The 18,102-nt window shown below is 42.4% G+C and overlaps 1 protein-coding gene across 1 annotated transcript; it reads left to right on the top strand.

Annotated features, from left to right (window-relative positions):
• The first annotated feature begins 422 nt into the window (after window positions 1-422).
• On the top strand, window positions 423-5,969 carry LOC147442420 (uncharacterized). The gene is made up of 4 exons (XM_086528592.1): window positions 423-632; window positions 904-1,014; window positions 1,248-5,245; window positions 5,566-5,969. The coding sequence occupies exons 1-4, from the start codon at window positions 570-572 to the stop codon at window positions 5,681-5,683; spliced, it is 4,290 nt and encodes a 1,429-aa protein (XP_086384718.1). The 5' UTR covers window positions 423-569; the 3' UTR covers window positions 5,684-5,969.
• The last annotated feature ends 12,133 nt before the right edge of the window (window positions 5,970-18,102 follow it).

The raw sequence follows: 18,102 nt of genomic DNA on the forward strand, positions 1-18,102 counted from the left end.
TGTAAAAAAGGCTTCATGTTCTTAAACTACTAGTACGGCCGGCCGCCTTTATCGCGTGCAAAGGGGTTTGTTTTTGTTTTGAACTTTACCCTTCAGGTCACAGATTGCGACACGTGTAAAGAGCTCCCCCTTCCGCCATATTATGTTAGTAGATGCTTTGCATATTTGCAAAAGTTTCTTGAACGCATCCTCTCCTCCTTTATTCCCTCTTGCCCCTTTTATTTGGTGAGTGTGGGTTTTGAAACCCACAGTGTCAAAGCCCTGTTAGACTCAGGGCCGGACACTTTGACAAAGGTTCAGGTTACGGACAAGCCTTTAGGTAGCCTATAGGCCATCTGAACGAGGCTTTTGAAAAAGCCACGGGCCCGCGGCCCGCGCTGATTGTGGAATCGTTTTCCACTCAAAGAAACTACCTCACGCAAAGTGCTGCATTTGATGCTTATTAACGTAGCTGCCGCCAAGCACGTCCAACTCTGAACATTCTTGTGTGAGAGAGAGAGAGAGAGAGACTGTGTGTCAGTCACACGCCCTATATACACAATCTTGCGTTAATCGACCCCTACATCGACATGGGTTCTGCTCTGCCGAAGGAGCTGGCTAATCAGCACCACCAAGAACCACCTCCGTCACAAGTAAGTAGTGCATCAAAAGAGAAGCACAGAAAGCTGAACTTAAGCTAAGGGATCTTACTCAGCTGCGGAAACATGCTGTACAAACGAGAGAGAGAGAGAGAGAGAGAGAGAGAGAGAGAGAGAGATGCATACACTTTTCCATAGCTAGAAAATTTATATTCTTCATAAGCTCCTAATAAGCAGTTCTACATTGTGCCTTTTTATATTCTACACTCACACATTTTCCTATCGCGTTTTGCTTCAAGCTGGTTGGCTGGTCGTTAATGTGCAGGCAGAGGATGTAGAGCAGCTTGGCAAATCCCAGCCTCTTTTGTGCAAGCTAAACCAGCTGACTGTGGATAAAGGACCTCTACGTCGACATGGCTGGGGCGCAAACGCAGAGGTCGGTGCATTTTTCTACATACATGCTGCGTATAGACAATTGCTAAATCATAGAAAGACGAGCTAAATGATAACAGACAGCTCTAGAGCATCATAAAGGCACAAATGCATCTATACCTCCAATGAGCTGAAACTACTTCCTGCTTTTAATGAGGCTGCGTGAGCATCTGTATATGTATGTGTTTACTTCAAAACACCACTTTGAGCTATATCTACCTTGCCGAGAATCTGCAGGAAATAAGGGTGGGACCTATGCTCGATGTGGAGATGTTTCAAAGTATACCCATAGTACCTCGCACTATTGATGAACTTCTCCTCAAGCCTCAAAACCTCCCAGCAGTGAAAGTTGGCCAAACCTCCTACACAAGTGTGACTGAGTACCTAGCAACCAATTTTTGCCTCTTGCATGAGGATTTTTGGGGAACCATGAGGGAAGGCATCATCAGACTGCGGCAAACGAATCATCAGAAGCAAAATGTTGAGCATCAAATGCAAGTGTATTGCAATGTGAAACTGGAAGATGTCCGTTTTACTGAAACGGGTGCAACTTATAAGGTCACTTTCACCTTCAATAAGAACTTCTGCACACTTGAGCAGCAATTGGATTGCCTGAAGTTCGGCTCCTTACTCTGTATCTCTGATGACTCATTCAAAGCCTTATTGTGGGCCACCGTTATCAATTATGACGCACGAAGATCGGCAGGAAGATCTGCAGTGGAGCTAAGGTGCATTGGAGACCCTCTTGATAGGACTTCCCTGCAATATGGCAAATCGTATACAATGGCAGAGTCGACTTCGGCCTTTTTTGAGGCGTATGTCCACTCACTTCGAAATCTGCAAAGAGTGGAGATGGCTGCCCTACCTTTTGCAGAGCATTTGGTATCTTTGGTCTCTGCAGTTAAACCGCCCTCTTACCTTGCATCACGAAATGCTGGAAGTTTTTACAGCTTGGAATGTGTCTTCCCCAATGGCAGTCTCACTGGGCTAAGGCAACCTATAAACATCATGGAAGAATGGCCTGAGTTTGACAGCCCTTTGGACAGTAGTCAAAAAGATGCTATCAAGCACGGGTTGACAAAGCGACTTGCTGTGCTTCAAGGACCGCCAGGGACTGGCAAGACATTTGTGGGACTTGCTCTGACAAAAATTCTTTTGTCCAATCTGCAGTCGGCATCTGCACCCAAATTCAACAGAAGGACCCGAGTTGCGTTGCATGTTAGGCTGACGCCAGGACCATTGGCTGATGTTTCGAACATGAGTCGTCCCATACTCATAGTGTGTTATACAAATCATGCACTGGACCAGTTTCTGGAGGGCATATATGAGTTTGAGCAGCGGTTGGTTCGTTATGGAAGACGATGCAAAAGCTCAAAACTAGAGAGCTGCCTAATGAGCAATCTGAGGAGGAAGACACATTTTCATCGACCCATCAGATATCAGGAAGAACCCGACCTTAAGCATAGGATGCGTTATCTGCGATTGAAATTAAAGGAAACCAAAAGAATGCTTGAGCTTCAGTGCATCAGTAAGAGGGAACACTTAACGCTTATAGCTCCTGATGAGCAGGTAGACAATCTTTTCCTCATCGGGGATGGTTGTAGTCAAGGTGTTATTCAAATGTGGTTGCAGGGTCTCCCCAGCCCTTCTGATCAAGAAGAATGTGGTGTACCTCAGCAAGACCTGGAGAAAAAAGACGATAAGGACAGTGAAGAGGCAATAGCTGATGAGGTAAGGAAGCTTGACCTCTATGAGGATGATAGCTTGACAGTAGATAAAATTTTCAATGAGCCCTACCCATGGACGCTCGGCAAGAGTTCCCGTCATAGATTGCATCGACACTGGTTGGAATTGCTAAAGAAATTGGTGACAGAAAAGCTGGTGAAGTTAACAATGGAGTATGAGAAAGCTTGCAATCACAATGTGTTACCCTATGATGAAGTTGACCTGGCCATCCTTCAGGATGCAAAAGTAGTAGGTATGACTGTGTCTGCTGCTGCACGCAGGTGGGAGCTCTTTGTTGCGCTCAAACCAAACATTATGATAGTAGAGGAGGCAGCTGAGGTGCTTGAGGCTCACATTGTTGCTTGCTTGACCCCCCATACCGAACACTTGATTCTCATTGGTGACCACATGCAGCTGCGACCCTCAGTTTCAAATCACAGGCTATCAGTTGACCATAAGCTGGATGTGTCCATGTTTGAGCGCTTGGTGACCGGGCAAGTGGAGCATAAGTCTCTCAATGTGCAGCGTCGTATGAGGCCCTGCATTTCCAGGCTTTTGAAGAGATTTTACCCAGAGTTAATTGATCACGAGTCGGTCACTCTGTTTGAGGGTGTGCGAGGGCTTCAAAAGAACGTGTTTTTCTGGGATCACAGTAACAATGAGGACCCTGCAAGTTTGACGACCAAAGCCAATAAGGAGGAGGCAGCAATGGTGGTGGCATTGGCATTGTATCTTACTCAGTTTCAAGGTTATAAAGGCTCAGAGGTTACCATTTTGACCTTATATGCAGGCCAAAGGGAAACAATCAAGCGGATGCTAGGTCATGTAACCATTGAACATGGGAACAATGAGTCAATGCGGGTGACATCTGTTGATGATTTTCAAGGAGAAGAGACTAACATTATCATCTTGTCATTAGTTAGGAGCAATGAAAGCACTGTGGGTTTTGCAAAAAATCCCAATCGTATCTGCGTCGCCCTGTCAAGGGCACGTCACGGTCTTTATATCATGGGGAATGCAGCTCTTTTTCTGGCCAAGAGTTCTGTATGGAAGGGGATCATTGAGGACCTTGGCTCAGTTGGTAACATAGGTACCAGCCTTCCCCTATCATGTCCCAATCATCCAGATGTCTCTGATCGAATCGCTACTTGTGCGGCAGACATAGGTGGTTCTCCCTGCAGATTACCATGCAAATTTCTGTTTTCCTGTGGTCATCTTTGCCCCCGACCTTGTCATTATATCGGTGACCATCAACAAATGAGTATATGCTGGAAACAATGTGAAGAAGTTCACATGGTTTGCAACCATGTTTGTGATCAAGCATGCTACAAGCACGATCCTGATACTGGTTGCCCCCCATGTGAGAAACTCGTGCCCCTTGATTTGTCTTTCTGTGGCCACCAAATTCTTGTGCCTTGCCACCAGTTCCAGGGAGGTACAGAAATGTTCAAGTGCACTAAAGCATGCCCACGGAGGCTCCTTTGTGGGCATAGCTGTCAGAATGGTTGTGGAGAACCTTGCACAACCAATTGTGAAGAAAGAGTTAGTGTTCAGTTACCTTGCCAACATAGCCAGTATGTTCATTGCTCAAGACACTCATCATTGACACCATCTCCGTGCATGGAAAGATGTACAAAGGAGCTTGCATGTGGGCATTCTGCTCTTTTGTACTGCAATCAGTCGATAGAATCTGTAAGCTGTGTAGAGAATATCAGCATGCAGATGCCTTGTGGTCATGTCGCAGAAGAAAAATGCAGTAACAGAAAAAATATGAGGTGCAATGCAAAGGTACACCAAACCTTGCCATGTGGTCACATTGAAGTGGTGGTATGCAGTCTAGCAGAACATATCTCCTCAATACAATGCTGTTCGATGGTTGATACGAACTTACTCTGCGGCCATAAAGCTACTATAGAATGCCATCGACTAACTTCAGGATTGCCGCAGTCTTGCTCCTATCCTTGCTCTCATAAGCTGCCTTGTGGGCATAGCTGCAGTGGTACGTGTGCAAGGTGCCAAGGTGAGCAGCACGTGAGCATTTGCAACCACCCATGTGCAATTCCCTTGCCCTGTTTCCACAGATGCAAGTCGCAATGTGGTGCACCATGCAAGTCCTGTGGCCTCAAGAAACCATGCCTTAATCGTTGTGTGCATGAGCGCTGTGCCCATACTTGTGAGAAACCTTGTGTCCCATGCTTAATGCCATGTCCTTGGATGTGCGAACACTACTCTTGTAGTCTTCCTTGCAGTTCTATATGCACAAGGCCTCGATGTGACGCACCTTGCGGCAAAGCTCTAAAATGTGGTCATCCATGTATTGGGATGTGTGGTGAGCCGTGCCCTACGAAGTGTCGGATATGTGACCCAAGCACTCCTGAGCTGTTCACAAGACAAAAAATTGGGAAACTACCATCCTATACCCTCTTTGTGCAGCTTGTAGATTGTGGCCATATTTGCGAGGTGAGCAAGCTTGACAGCTACATGGATGGACCTAATCTGCAGAAGAAATGGTACGTGTTTTATGGCTTTGAGATGATCGGCAATCTTTGCATTTGAGTGCAGGCAAAGGAGTGAGACAGTGCTATTGCATACATGATATCTTCCTTCATTGTCTGACTAGAAGCTCACGTAATGAGAGTGCTGAGCCGCCACCTGCAACATAATTGGACAGTTTGCAGATTTTCTATAAACATTTTGCACATTTTGCATAAATTTTAATGTTTTGCACATCTGATTGCCTGGTCATATTTTGACCTAAATATATATATCGAGAGAAAATATCTGCGTTTCCCCAGATGCATAATCTGACATCTACTGACCTATGATGCAGTCCAAGTTGCCTGTTTCCGATCAGCGAACGAACCTTGCGATACAGCAGTGTTCTTAAAGCCCTGCGCGCAAAAGCCCAAGAGAGGAAAAGGCGTTGCTTCAGCCTTCGACAAGAGTGAGGAACATCAATTGAAAGACAATTCAACTCAGCATTTTGATCTCGTCCACAAGCCGAAGAGAGGAAAGGGGCGCTGCTGCAGACTTCGACAAGATTAAGGAACATCAGTGAAAAGTCAAAATTTAGCTCTCTGTTGTACTTTTTGAATCGCTGCTGGCTTAACTACGGATATTATTGTAAAGTGGATGATCCTTTGCTGTGTGTGTGTGTGTGTGTTTGTGTGTGTGTGTGTGTGTAAGAGAGAGAGATCACCTCTTCTACCAAGTTAAGAATTCTCCTGCGCTCTATTGCTCATCGTATGAGCCTCTCTCTCTTGATCTCAACAGGCTTGCACTCATGGCATGTTATAGGAAATGTCATCACCAATCTACGGTCTACCACAGTGCACGCACGGGCTACATTTAGGGAGTTTAACTGCACATTGCCAAAATGGAAAATCTTTCTTATTTTACAAGTGTAAGACTGACTATATGTGCACGATTTCAAAAAAAGCGTAGAGTATTGTGGTGTGCTCACGTGTGGACAAGAGTAGAACCCAAATGAGCTTGCCTTGCTTGGAGCAAGCACCTCCTAGAGAGTTGGTTACAACCGTAACATGTCCGACCACACTAGGTGGTTGGACTCTACCTACACGACCACACACCACACCTCCCCCCTTAAGGAGAAAAAGATGCACATCTTTTTACAAATTTTATGATTGAGGAGAGACCCGGCATGATCGAAGGAATTGCATCAACTCCAACATCTCATGTGGGGGAAGTGACTAGGGGACTTGGCTTGACGACTCGACATTGAACATCCCAACATAGGCAATGGTTTAGGTCACTATCCCAATGAAAATGGCTAAGTTAGAAGCTACAAAATGAGGGCTACGACATAACGGCATGAACATGATGTTTTTGGCAACATTCATCCCTTCCATAATTGGCTTGGTGTGATGATAAAGTGTTATTCAACAAATACTAGATTTCAAAATGAGCTAAAGGTGAAAAAACTATCACTAAACACGATGAAAGGTTGAGCTTGAGGGTTGTAGCTCTACTTCATGAACAACACGACAATTGATGTGCAACAACTCCCATCTTTTCGAATAGCTTGACAACAATTAAAGAACAAGAGAACCCAAAGAGTTGGAACGCCCCAAGAGAATGGGGAACATAGAGGACTTCAACTATAGATTGTTGTAGGAAACACTCACGAAAATCAAGGCGTGATAACCAGTTGGCCACTGTGTTGCCTTGGTAGCCGAGTTGGACTTGAAAATGATCGAGTCGATGAGCAGGCATGGAAAACCAAGAGAACTCCAAGAGTTGTAGTATACTGGTGCAACAATTAGGAAACATTGTGCTGATGGCAGAGATAGCTGATTGCATGAGTAGAGAAATGCCATGAGGAGGCTACATGGACAGTGGGCTAGTATTAGCATCATGATTGGCCTCTTCAAAAGACCACTCCTTGAATGTAGTTTGCAAGTAGCAGCAAGCTCTTAGCGCGAGCACAACTACTCCAGCTACTCAGCCGAATGGAGGTCTGCAGGGTCGTGTGCTGACGTGGCAAGCCCTTTTCAGGTGTAGCATGACTGGCTGGCAGGTGTAACTCACCTAGCTGGCACGTTCTAGACCTTTGATCCTTTGGCCAGCTCTCTTGTTGTGCTCAAGACCTCCAAGCTCGTCGGCAGGCATTTTCTCCAACCTATTGTTGGCTGGTTGGCCGTGCCCCTCGTTGTGCTAGGGCTATCTGACTACAGATATAGAAAGCAATTTTGGGTAGGTTGAATTTATCCTCGGTGACTTTGCATAAATAGCGTCGGTCATGAAGAGGTCGGAGATGAGGCCAGTGATGGGTGGATCGTGGGGTTGCAGCAGCAGTTGCTCGATTTGAAGGGAAATGCTGTTGACTGTTGCGAAGAAGCACTCGATGGCGCCAACCCTAGCTAATTAGCTCAAATCGGGCATGGTGATCTACATTCTGCATATATCGAGCCTCATAACGCCCTCGTCTTCTCCATCTCTCTGCTTGTCGTCATGCTGTTGGTGCAGGTTTGATGGTAGTTGCCCTAGGCGCTCGTCGTGTGAACGAATGTTATGGTGAAGCCCTGGCCGGACTCTACCTGCACGACCACATACCACAGTATGTATCTACGATTTTAAAAAAGAAACTAGTGACTTTTTGAGATAACTGACCACATAAAAAACTACAAGCTGAGAATGAGAATAACTTGGTATTGACAGTGATTGAGTTTTTTTCATACAATGAGAGAGAGAGAGAGAGAGAGAGAGAGAGAGAGAGAGTAGTGTGCAAGCAGAGACATTATGTACCTCAACAATTACAAGCGAGCATTCAAAATAACAATTTATTGATTGTAAATGCAATCGATTGATTGCGACAGGGATAGAGATAGAGTAATGTGAAAACAAAGCACAAACAGATTCTCGAAAACTGTAAGTAAATAAGTCAAAAGAGGATATACATTACCTACTATATTTTTTGTTACTACTTCAAAAAATAGTACTTTGGAAAATTGGCAGGATGGCTTATCAAATTATTATATCCTTCTGTTGAAGTTGCTTACTGAGCTATGATCTTTTTCTTTAATGCTAGAGCTACACTTTTGCTTCTTGCCACGTGGGTATGCTTACACTGAAAAGGGTAAATATTTCCAAAAGATCGAATATTCACTATGCGAAGGCTTTTTACAAAAGCTACCGATGCATCTCTCTCTCTCTCTCTCTCTCTCTCTCTCTCTCTCTCTCTCTCTCTCTCTCGTGTGCCGAGTTGTTGATGTAGTATGCGAGAGAGGGTGGAGATAGCTCTCTTTCCCTCGCGCGCCTGTGATGCGTCTCTCTCTCTCTCTCTCTCTCTCTCTCTCTCTCTCCATCGATATTCACTCTTCCCTCCAGCATACTCTTATCTCCTCACACCCTCCTTGTCATTTGTCTCTTATGCAGCCATGCATCGTTTGCCCATGCTTTAGATCTAGCATCTGTCTCACATGTTGCTCAACTTGTATGGAGGCAGAAGAGTAGGCCAACAAAAATAGGGGGTGTATAGGCAAGCATAGTAGGTGGACAGAAGCAGTGAGGCACTGGCAGTGCTCGACGAAGAGGAGGGCAATGCACAGGTATGAGAAAGCGGTGTGGGAGGGCGAGGAGCACTAAGGAGGGGAGGGGAAGACGTAGGAGGCTACGTGGATCTCGCTCCCACTTTGCTTGCCATGCCTTTAGTCTCTCTCTCTCTCTCTCTCTCTCTCTCTCTCTCTCTCTCTATCTCTCTCTCTCTCTCTCGTAGCAATGTTTCTAGAGAGACGATGCTTTGGTCAAAAGGGGCCGGAGGTGAAGCCTCTTCCTCACTCTGTGTGTAGCATACTTTGGCGCTTGTAGGCCGAACCTGAAAGAGATGTGTGTGTGTGTCACGCATACCAAGGAGATATGCAAATGGAGATGTGCAAACGCAAAAGCTGAGAAGTTTGGTGAGTGTTGATGTGGAAAGGGGAGGGACGAAAGAGAATATTTGAAAGGTATCCAACTTAAGAATCAAGTTTCTTTTTCAGTGAACCAAGTATCTATGTTAAGTATTAGGTCTTTTCAATCTTTGAAAAATTAAATAAAGTCTTTCAAAACATATTAAGTGCATAAGTAAGGGGTGAGTTTAGGAAATGAAAAGACGCATAAAGGTGGAAAGTTAAAAGATCTTTTGTGTTCATACAAAGAGGAAAAGAAGTGGTCTACTTCATATTGTTTTTGTGTTCTCTTCTCCTTTATTTCTCTTTTAGCATTAGATTGGTAATGGGACACTTTTGTGCCCTCTTAACCTAGCAAATTTCAAGAATTGTTGATTGAGATGCCAAGTAGCTTTTAACGTGATTTACATTCACAAAGATAGCTTATGACTTGAAAAAACTTGGAATTTTTGTGGTTAATGATTTCATCTTTAAAGTTTGGTTTGAATAACATTTTTAAATCTAACTTGAGCCAAAAAACATGTGTTGTTTTTGGTCAATTTTCATAAAATTGGACCTTTAAAGTGCTACACAGATAGCATAGATAATTTTCAAGATGTTTTCATGTTTCTAATATAGTTGGAAAGCTTATGTATTGGAAGCTATGGCTCATTTATGAAAAAAATCTGTGTTGATTTATTAGTAAAAATCACATTGATGAATATTTTGGAAGTGTTTTTAAAATCATAAGGCACGTTTGAGTGCGGTAATGTAGTGATTATATAACTCTTTCTCTTTGAGTTTTGGGGCACCTAAGACCCTAAATAGCAAACCACTCAGAGGTGGGAGCGATTTTCCTTTGTACTAGAATTGGACCCATTTTGAGTTATAATCATGTTGTCTTTAAATTTTTAAATTTCACTCAATCAACATGGTGCATTTGAAGCTTAGGTCCAAATATAAATATACTGTCATAATAACTAATATCTAATTCTTCTAAATGATTTTCTCATGTTAAACTGATCATTTAATATGGGGAAGTACCAAGGGAGAGAAAGCTAGAATATTGGTAAGGCTAGCAGACCGGTCTCAGCATGGATCCAAAGGAGGAAAAATAGGGATCTAAAGAGGGACCATTTGCAAAAGAGCAATGTGCATCAATGGGCTTCAAAGACCCTAAGGTTCAACCCGTTAAGACTTCTAAAAAGCTTAGGTTCCAAAATTAAATGAAAGGTTCCATGGTCAAACCTTAGGGACATTTGGATGCTTGTGCGGAGACTCAAAAGTCTTCCCACCTCCCTATCAAGGAGGGGGCGAGCCATTTTTGTAGGGGATGAGAGAGAAACACACACACACACACACACACACACACACACTTCCAAGCTCCCTTTACACAAAGGGCATAGTGGACACATGTCAGGTTCCTAGCCCAATTGTCCCCAAGGTACATTCAAATCCTCTTGGATGGCCATAGAGGTGGACCCATGAGAATTAGGCTTGAGTAAATTTAGTTTAATTCATTTGAAAACACTTAAAAAAAGAACCAATAGAAATTAAGCTCTCTAGAAGACTAAGGACAATCTCCCAGGGGCTCCAATGAGCATTCAACAGCCCAATGGCTTGCCTGATTTCTATGGGCCAGAAGACCAAGAGGTCCAATGAGAGATTAATTAAATTATTTACCTAAAGCTCTCACAAAAGGGGAAAGGGAGACATGTCACAAGGCTAGCAATTATGCTTCTAATTTCTTATTGGCTAAGCTTGGCATGAGCCAATGAGGGGCCAGCAAGAGGAAATAGCAAGGGGGGTCGACCTAGAGAGAGGGGGGGCTGATTTTTGCAAGGCATTATCACACACACTCACACAAGCTTATGTGTGAAGTAAAGAAGACTATCTCCTTCTCAAGCTTTAATGAAAAGCTCATCATCTACTCTAAGCTTGTGAGAAGGGAGACCTACACCAACAACTCTTGGCTTTGTGACGCAAATCCAACCAAGAGCCCTGAAAGGCAAATCTACTTTAGGTTCAGGGAAAAAGATATGTACATAGATGCTAAGGAGTTGGGTAACACCATACCCATTATACATAAGCAAGCTTTCAATAAGTCAATAAAGAGCTCTATTTTTGTGTATATGATTTTTGTTAAAGATTCTCAAAATGAACCTAATGCTTTAGCAAAAAGAAAATATAAACAATCACAAGGAATTATTGTTATCCAATTTTCTCAAGGGATTTTAAGATATTTTTATTGACGACATCCCTTGTGAACTACCTCCTAAACGAGACAATGATGACCATGCAATTGAACTTCTTCCAAGAAGTTCACCGCCTAATAAACCTCCTTATAGAGTTTCCCAAGCTCAACAAGAGGAGATTATGTGGCAAATGCATTAGTTAGTTGGGAAGGGCATGGTTAGGCCTAGCTCATCTCCATTTTGTTCACCCGAGTTATTAGTGCAAAAGAAAGACGATACATATCGTATGTGCGTCAACTATAGAGAACTAAATGAGTACAAGACCTATTTGATAAGCTACAAGGGTCGACCTACTTCAGTAGGATTGACCTAAAAAGTGTCTACCATCATAAGGATAGTTGATCAAGACATTGTAAAGACTGCATTTTGCACTATGTTTGGTCTTTACGAATACATCGCCATGCCTTTTGGCTTGACCAATGCACCAACCACATTTAATCGGTTGATGGAGAAGCTATTTAGGCCTCGCCGAATCTTTACTGGAGTGTTCTTTGATGATATAATCATCTACTCTAATTCACTAGACGAACAAAAGCAACACCTCCAGGTAATATTTCAAGTTTTATGAGATAATAAAATTTATATTAATCGAAAAAAAAGTGAATTTTTCTTACAATAGATTTAGTATTTAGGTCACATTTATCTCTCAAGATGGCATCCAAATGGATCCATCAAAGCTAGAAGTAATAAAAGGATGGCATAATCCAAGGAATCTACATGAACTAAGAAGCTTTATATATGTGTGCATACTATAGACGCTTCATAGAATAGTTCTCACAAATCTCAGGACCATTACCTGACCTAAAAACAAAAAACGTTAGGTATATATGGTTTGCCAAGGAGAACAATGCTTTCAAAAATCTGTAAAAAAAGCTTATCCCTCAACCTGTTTACACTGCCGGATCTCTCAAAACCATTTGAGGTCCAATGCGACGCTTGTGGTGATTGCGTTGGAGTTTTTTTTGCTCCAAGAAGGGCATGCCATAGCCTACAAAAGTCGAAGGCTCGACCCTGTTGAGTAAGCTCTAGGCATATATGAAAAGGAACTCCTCGCAGTTCTACATGTCTTAGACTCATGGAAGCACTATTAATTATTGGGGACTCCTTTCATTCTGTGGACGGATCACCAAAGCCTTAAGTACTTCATGATGCAGACCAAGCTCTCCGACAAACAAATGAGGTGGGAAAATTTTCTTTCGCAATTTCATTTTCATATTGCTCACATTGCTGGCAAGCATAATCAAGTAGCCGATGCACTCTCAAGATGACTGAGAGTGAATGTGGCTTCTATAGCAACTTACAATGATCTATATTCTATGATAGATAAGTACGTTATTGATCCCAATTTTAGAGATGTGATTTCAGCTCTTGCACTAGGGAAGAAAGAAGAACCATTTACCTTACAAGATGATTATCTTCTCTATAGCAATAGACTATGCGTTACTAACGCACTACGTGAGAAAGTAATGTATGAATCTCATGCTCCTCCTTATGCGGGGTATCGAGGGATTCAATCTACCCTAAAAGAGATAGAAACATATTTCTATTGGCCTGCCATGAAAGCAAACATACAAGATTATGTTTCTAAATGTGTGGTATGCCAACAGACGAAGTCTGATAGAGGGAAGCAACTTGGATTGCTTCAAACTTTTCCAATCGCTAATTCACCATGGGAAATCATATCCATGGATTTTATCTTTGGATTGCCTAAGTCTATCCATGGGGTTATGGGAATATGGACGATAGTAGACAGGTTCAGCAAAACAAGCTCATTTTATACCTGTTAAAAAGAATATTAAAGCCCATCAAATGGCAACCCTCTTCATATCACAAATTTCTTCAAGTACCATGGCTTGCCAATGTCCAGAGTGTTGGATAGAGATCCTAGAATGACCAGTAATTTTTGAAAGGGTCTCTTTGAGAATTTAGGGACAAGGCTAAACTTCTCTTTGGCCTATCACACGCAAATGGATGGCCAAAGTGAAATAGCTAACCTAACAATTTTGATCTACTAAAAGCCTATGTAACTGAAGTAGATCAAAGTTCCCAATGGGAGGAGTACTTACCCTTAGTGGAGTATGCCTATAATAATATTGTACATACCTCCACGGGAAAAGCACCTTTCGAGGTAATTGAGGGAAGATCCAAAAGTCCCCTGCTACTTAAGGTACATGGGAAGATCTTCGCTCTACAGATGAGTATAGCCGAGACCTACAAGAATCTATCCAAAAGATTAAGGTTGCTATCTCTATCTCCCAACAAAGACAAAACGCTGCTGCTAATAAGCACAGAAGATCTCAAGCCTTTAAACAAAATGATTGGTTCTTGGTTAAGTTTCCTAAGGCTCAACTAAGGCACACAACGGGCAAGAATCCTACGAGACACCAAAAGTACTATGCTAAACTAGCAAAAAGGTACTATGGTCCCTTTCGTATTCTTAGGCTGATCAATGAGATGGCCTATCAACTCAAGTTGCCCAGTCATTGGCTCATACACAATCCTTTCCATGTGAGCCTACTAAAACCTTACAAAGGAGAGCCACCTCAAAAACCAACTATTGAAGACCCACCGGAGATCGAGGACCAAGAAGAGGTGCTGCAGCCCAAGTCCATTCTCCAACATGAAGACAAGGTATTGAGAGGCGGTAAGACTATCGGACAGTAGCTTATTAAGTTTAAGAACTATCCTTTTGAAGATGCTAGATGGATGCATGGAATACAACTAAAGGATAACCTAAACCTTGTCAATGCTTACAATGCTTCCCTAGAGCAAGCAAATATCAAAATGTTTAAATAAACAAAGTTTTTGTATTACAAGACTCTCTTTTTCTTTATTGTGCACAAATATTAAGAAGTATGCATACTTAGGATCATGTTTGCGGAGACGACGTCTCCCAAACACCAAGTAGAGCTTGTCACTCTACTATGGAAGGTTGATACAGACTAATGTGTAGACATGCTTGCGGTAGTTAACGCTCTCAAGCACCAAATGGACTAGTCATCCATTCAATGTCGTAGGGTAAAATAGGGGTCCTCTATCCGCTACCAAAGGGACTAATGACTAGCATTTATCGTCTCTACTTCATAGTCGAGGATGACAATGATTTCAAGAGAGAGGTATAATAACTAATATCTAATTCTCCTAGATGATTTTCTCATGTTAAATTGATCATTTATTATGGGAAAGTACCAGGGGAGAGAAAGATAGAATATTGGTAAGGCTAGCAGACCGGTCTCAGTAGGGATCCAAAGGAAAAAAATAGGGATCTAAAGAGGGACCATCTGCAAAAGAGCAATATGCATCAATGGGATTTAAAGACCCTAAGGTTCAGCCCATTAAGACTTCCAAAACGCTTAGGTTCCAAAATGAAAGGTTCTATGGTCAAAGCTTAGGGACATTTGGATGCTTTTGGAGAGACTCAAAAGTCTTTCCACATCCCTATCCAGGAGGGGGTGAGCCATTTTTGTAGGGGATGAGAGATAATTACACACACACACTCTTCCAAGCTCCCTTTACACAAAGGGCATAGTGGACACATCTCAGGTTCCTAGCCCAGTTTCCCCCAAGGTACATTCAAATCTTATTGGATGGCCATAGAGGTGGACCAATGAGAATTAGGCTAGAGTAAATTTAGTTTGATTCATTTAAAAACACTTAAAAGAAGAACCAATAGAAATTAAGCTCTCTAAAAGACTATTGGACAGTCTCCCAAGGGGTCCAATGAGCATTCAACAGCTCAATGGCTTGCATGATTCCTATTGGCCAGAAGACCTAGAGGTCCAATGAGAGATTAATTAAATTATTTAAATACCTAAAGCTCTCACAAAAGGAGAAAGGGAGACACATGTCACAAGGCTAGCAATTATGCTTCTAATTTCCTATTGGCTAAGCTTGGCATGAGCCAATGAGGGGCCAACAAGAGGAAATAGCAAGGAGGGTCGACTTAGAGAGAGAGGGGGCTGATTTTTGCAAGGCATTATATCACACACACAGAAACTCACACAAGCTCATGTGTGAAGTAAAGAAGACTATCTCCTTCTTAAGCTTTAATGTAAAGCTCATCATCTATTCCAAGCTTGTGAGAAGGGAGGCCTACACCAACAACTCTTGGCTTTGTGATGCAAACCCAACCAAGAGCCAAGATCCAATGCATGCTCATTTCCTCTACCATGCTAATTACTAAGCTATGCTAAGCTATTGAGAGTGATTATGTGAGGAGACATACTTCTTTCTCGTAAGAATACTCCTTCTTACTCTCGATCTACTCTCATACCCCGCTAGCTCTCACCATCTTCGAAGGTGTGCGAGGTCGTGGGTCTGAGACCGTGAGGGAATTGCTGTTGTGTTTTCAAGTGTAATCTTGGTGCTTGAAGCTTACATCTTCATTGCACCAGCAAGTTATTGAAGGAACACAAAGTATTGTATTGTAAACTGTCTCCCTTGATGGGGGAAACCTATAATACAAAGCCTTTTGGAGGGGGGACCGCCAGCTCCATGTAAATCCGGTCCTCAACTATTGTCAATAGCTTAATTTCTCTCTCTTTGCCGTGATCCACTTGATTGGCTTTTTCTCTTCACAACTATAAATCTATTTTGCATTCTATCAAAGGATGCACACATGCTAATCATCTTGTGTCATTGTCTATATGATTAGTTGGAAATAATTGTGAGATACCTACCTATTGTTTGCTCAAAACTTATATGATCATGTGGTGCAATTCTTGTTATTTATGTTCAAAGAAACTTATATTTCTTAGTATGAAATAAATGGCAGGATTACAATTGCATAGGAGAAAGAGGAAGAAAATAGATCCCAAGTGCATCATTGGCCAAGAAAACATTCCGAGAAGACTGCCTCTAGATATCAAGTTACCTCTAGATGTGTGAGGTTTCAATGAGCGGCAAGCCACCTTAATGCTACCAGGAGTGCCAGAGTTTAAATTTGGAGATAGGTCATACATTTTCCTTCATGATATACAAAGTATTTTTTGTTTGCGAGAGGACTTTGCACTGGCCACTATGTCCAAGTATCAGAAGGAGAGGAATGGATTTGTTTCAGATGACAATAGTGATGATGAGGCAATGGAGATCTCCAGTAATCCACTGGACTACCTTAAACTTTGCTTTGAAAAGGAAAAAAAGTATAAAGAAAGCCTTCTTGATGAAGCCACATTTCAAACTATTCGAAATAATCTCAAGCCATCAACTAGTGAACAGGATATGGAGGATTGGTTTAAGCGACCAGCCCAGGAGTCAACCGGATCAGTCAACCTTTGGAAGGATGAGCTTTTTTTGCAAGATGAGAGTTTCATGGTATAAAATCCTGCCCCCCCTCCCCCCCCCCCCCCCCCCCCATCTCTCTCTCTCTCTCTCACACACACACACACACACACACACACACACACACACATACACAAACACTTCTTTTGTTTACAGTCATGGATTGCTGAAAAGGACGACTTTCTTTGTCATTGAAGAAGAGTTCCGTGGTAGGGATGCAGCTCTAGGACAATATCTTCCTAGTTTATGTGAGGCATCCATCCTAATCTTCCACAATGGAATGTCCCAAGAGGGGAATACTGCAACCTATGCTTTCAAGATATTATCTCGCTTCTTAGGTGGTCCAATGCTGCCAAAAAATGCTGACAAAGTTATCCTCGTCAACAAGGTTTTTGGGAGAGAATGTTTCGGTTACTCGCCAGGATATAATGGGGGCTATGCAGCATATTACTACACATACACGACAATCACTATAGGTCTTGTTCTTGGTAGTGGGGGTTGTTGTCCTAAGACTGGTTGTGGTCTCTCAACTCCTACTGGTCCAGGAAGAATTCTTGATGTGTATCTTGGCAGTGGTGGGCTTGATCTTGTGCTACTTGGGCTTGTGGGACATACTGGTGTTCTTTTATGTACCCCTTGTTGTACAACACTCCTCACTCAAGTGTTTTTCAATTTACACTCTATCACATACCACTTAGGCTGCTTAACCTATGGCTTAGCAAGTGGATTAATCCTCTTGAGCACCTCTTCAATGATTTGTTCTTGATTTAGTGGAGATTTATATTTATGTACTGACTTGGATCCACTATGATGTGACTTGGATCCACTATGATGTGACAAGGAATCATCATCTAAATCCTTGTATTTTCCTTCCTTGTAGACGACACAATTATCTACCAAGTAGAGGGCTTCTTTTGTCAACTCATTCAATGTAGTGCTCTTTTTCATGTAAAGTCTTTCTACTAGAGATATGGGTTCCTTAGCCCTTGGATAAAAATGAGCATTAACTTTCATTGGGTTGGGAATTCTTCTACTAGACAAAAATTCACATACCTTTTCAAATGTAAGGATGCTTTTTATACAGATTCCCCTTCTTTCTGCTTGAATTTGTGGATTTGCGAGATGGTGTTGTGAGCTATCCCTCTTTGAGAGAATTCCTCAATAAACTCATCAAACACCTCCTCAATCGACTCAAAATCCCTACGTTCTACAGAATCAAACCAGGTGGCGGCATCTTCTTCAAGGGTTAGTCCAAATCCTGCGAATTGTGTTGAAAAGTTTAGGACTTCCTAAGCTCTAATGACGAGCACAAATACTACCACATGATCCCTAAGATCTCTGTTCCGGAATATTTCTTATTTACCCACTTTTGGACCTGAGATGGTCTGATCCTACGGTGATCTACCAATCTAAGCATAGGGTCTCCTAGTCCTCCTCTATGAGCTC

This window comes from Adiantum capillus-veneris, chromosome 14 (assembly GCF_014529385.1).
Source record: "Adiantum capillus-veneris isolate H3 chromosome 14, ASM1452938v2, whole genome shotgun sequence".
In the NCBI taxonomy this organism is placed as follows: domain Eukaryota; kingdom Viridiplantae; phylum Streptophyta; class Polypodiopsida; order Polypodiales; family Pteridaceae; genus Adiantum; species Adiantum capillus-veneris.

Bases quoted from the DNA above. Each gene is read 5' to 3' on its own strand.
- LOC147442420 (XM_086528592.1), top strand. From the start codon at position 570: ATGGGTTCTGCTCTGCCGAAGGAGCTGGCTAATCAGCACCACCAAGAA. The intron at 633-903 runs GTAAGTAGTGCA...GTTAATGTGCAG, and splicing joins AAGAACCACCTCCGTCACAA to GCAGAGGATGTAGAGCAGCT. The intron at 1,015-1,247 runs GTCGGTGCATTT...GAGAATCTGCAG, and splicing joins GCTGGGGCGCAAACGCAGAG to GAAATAAGGGTGGGACCTAT.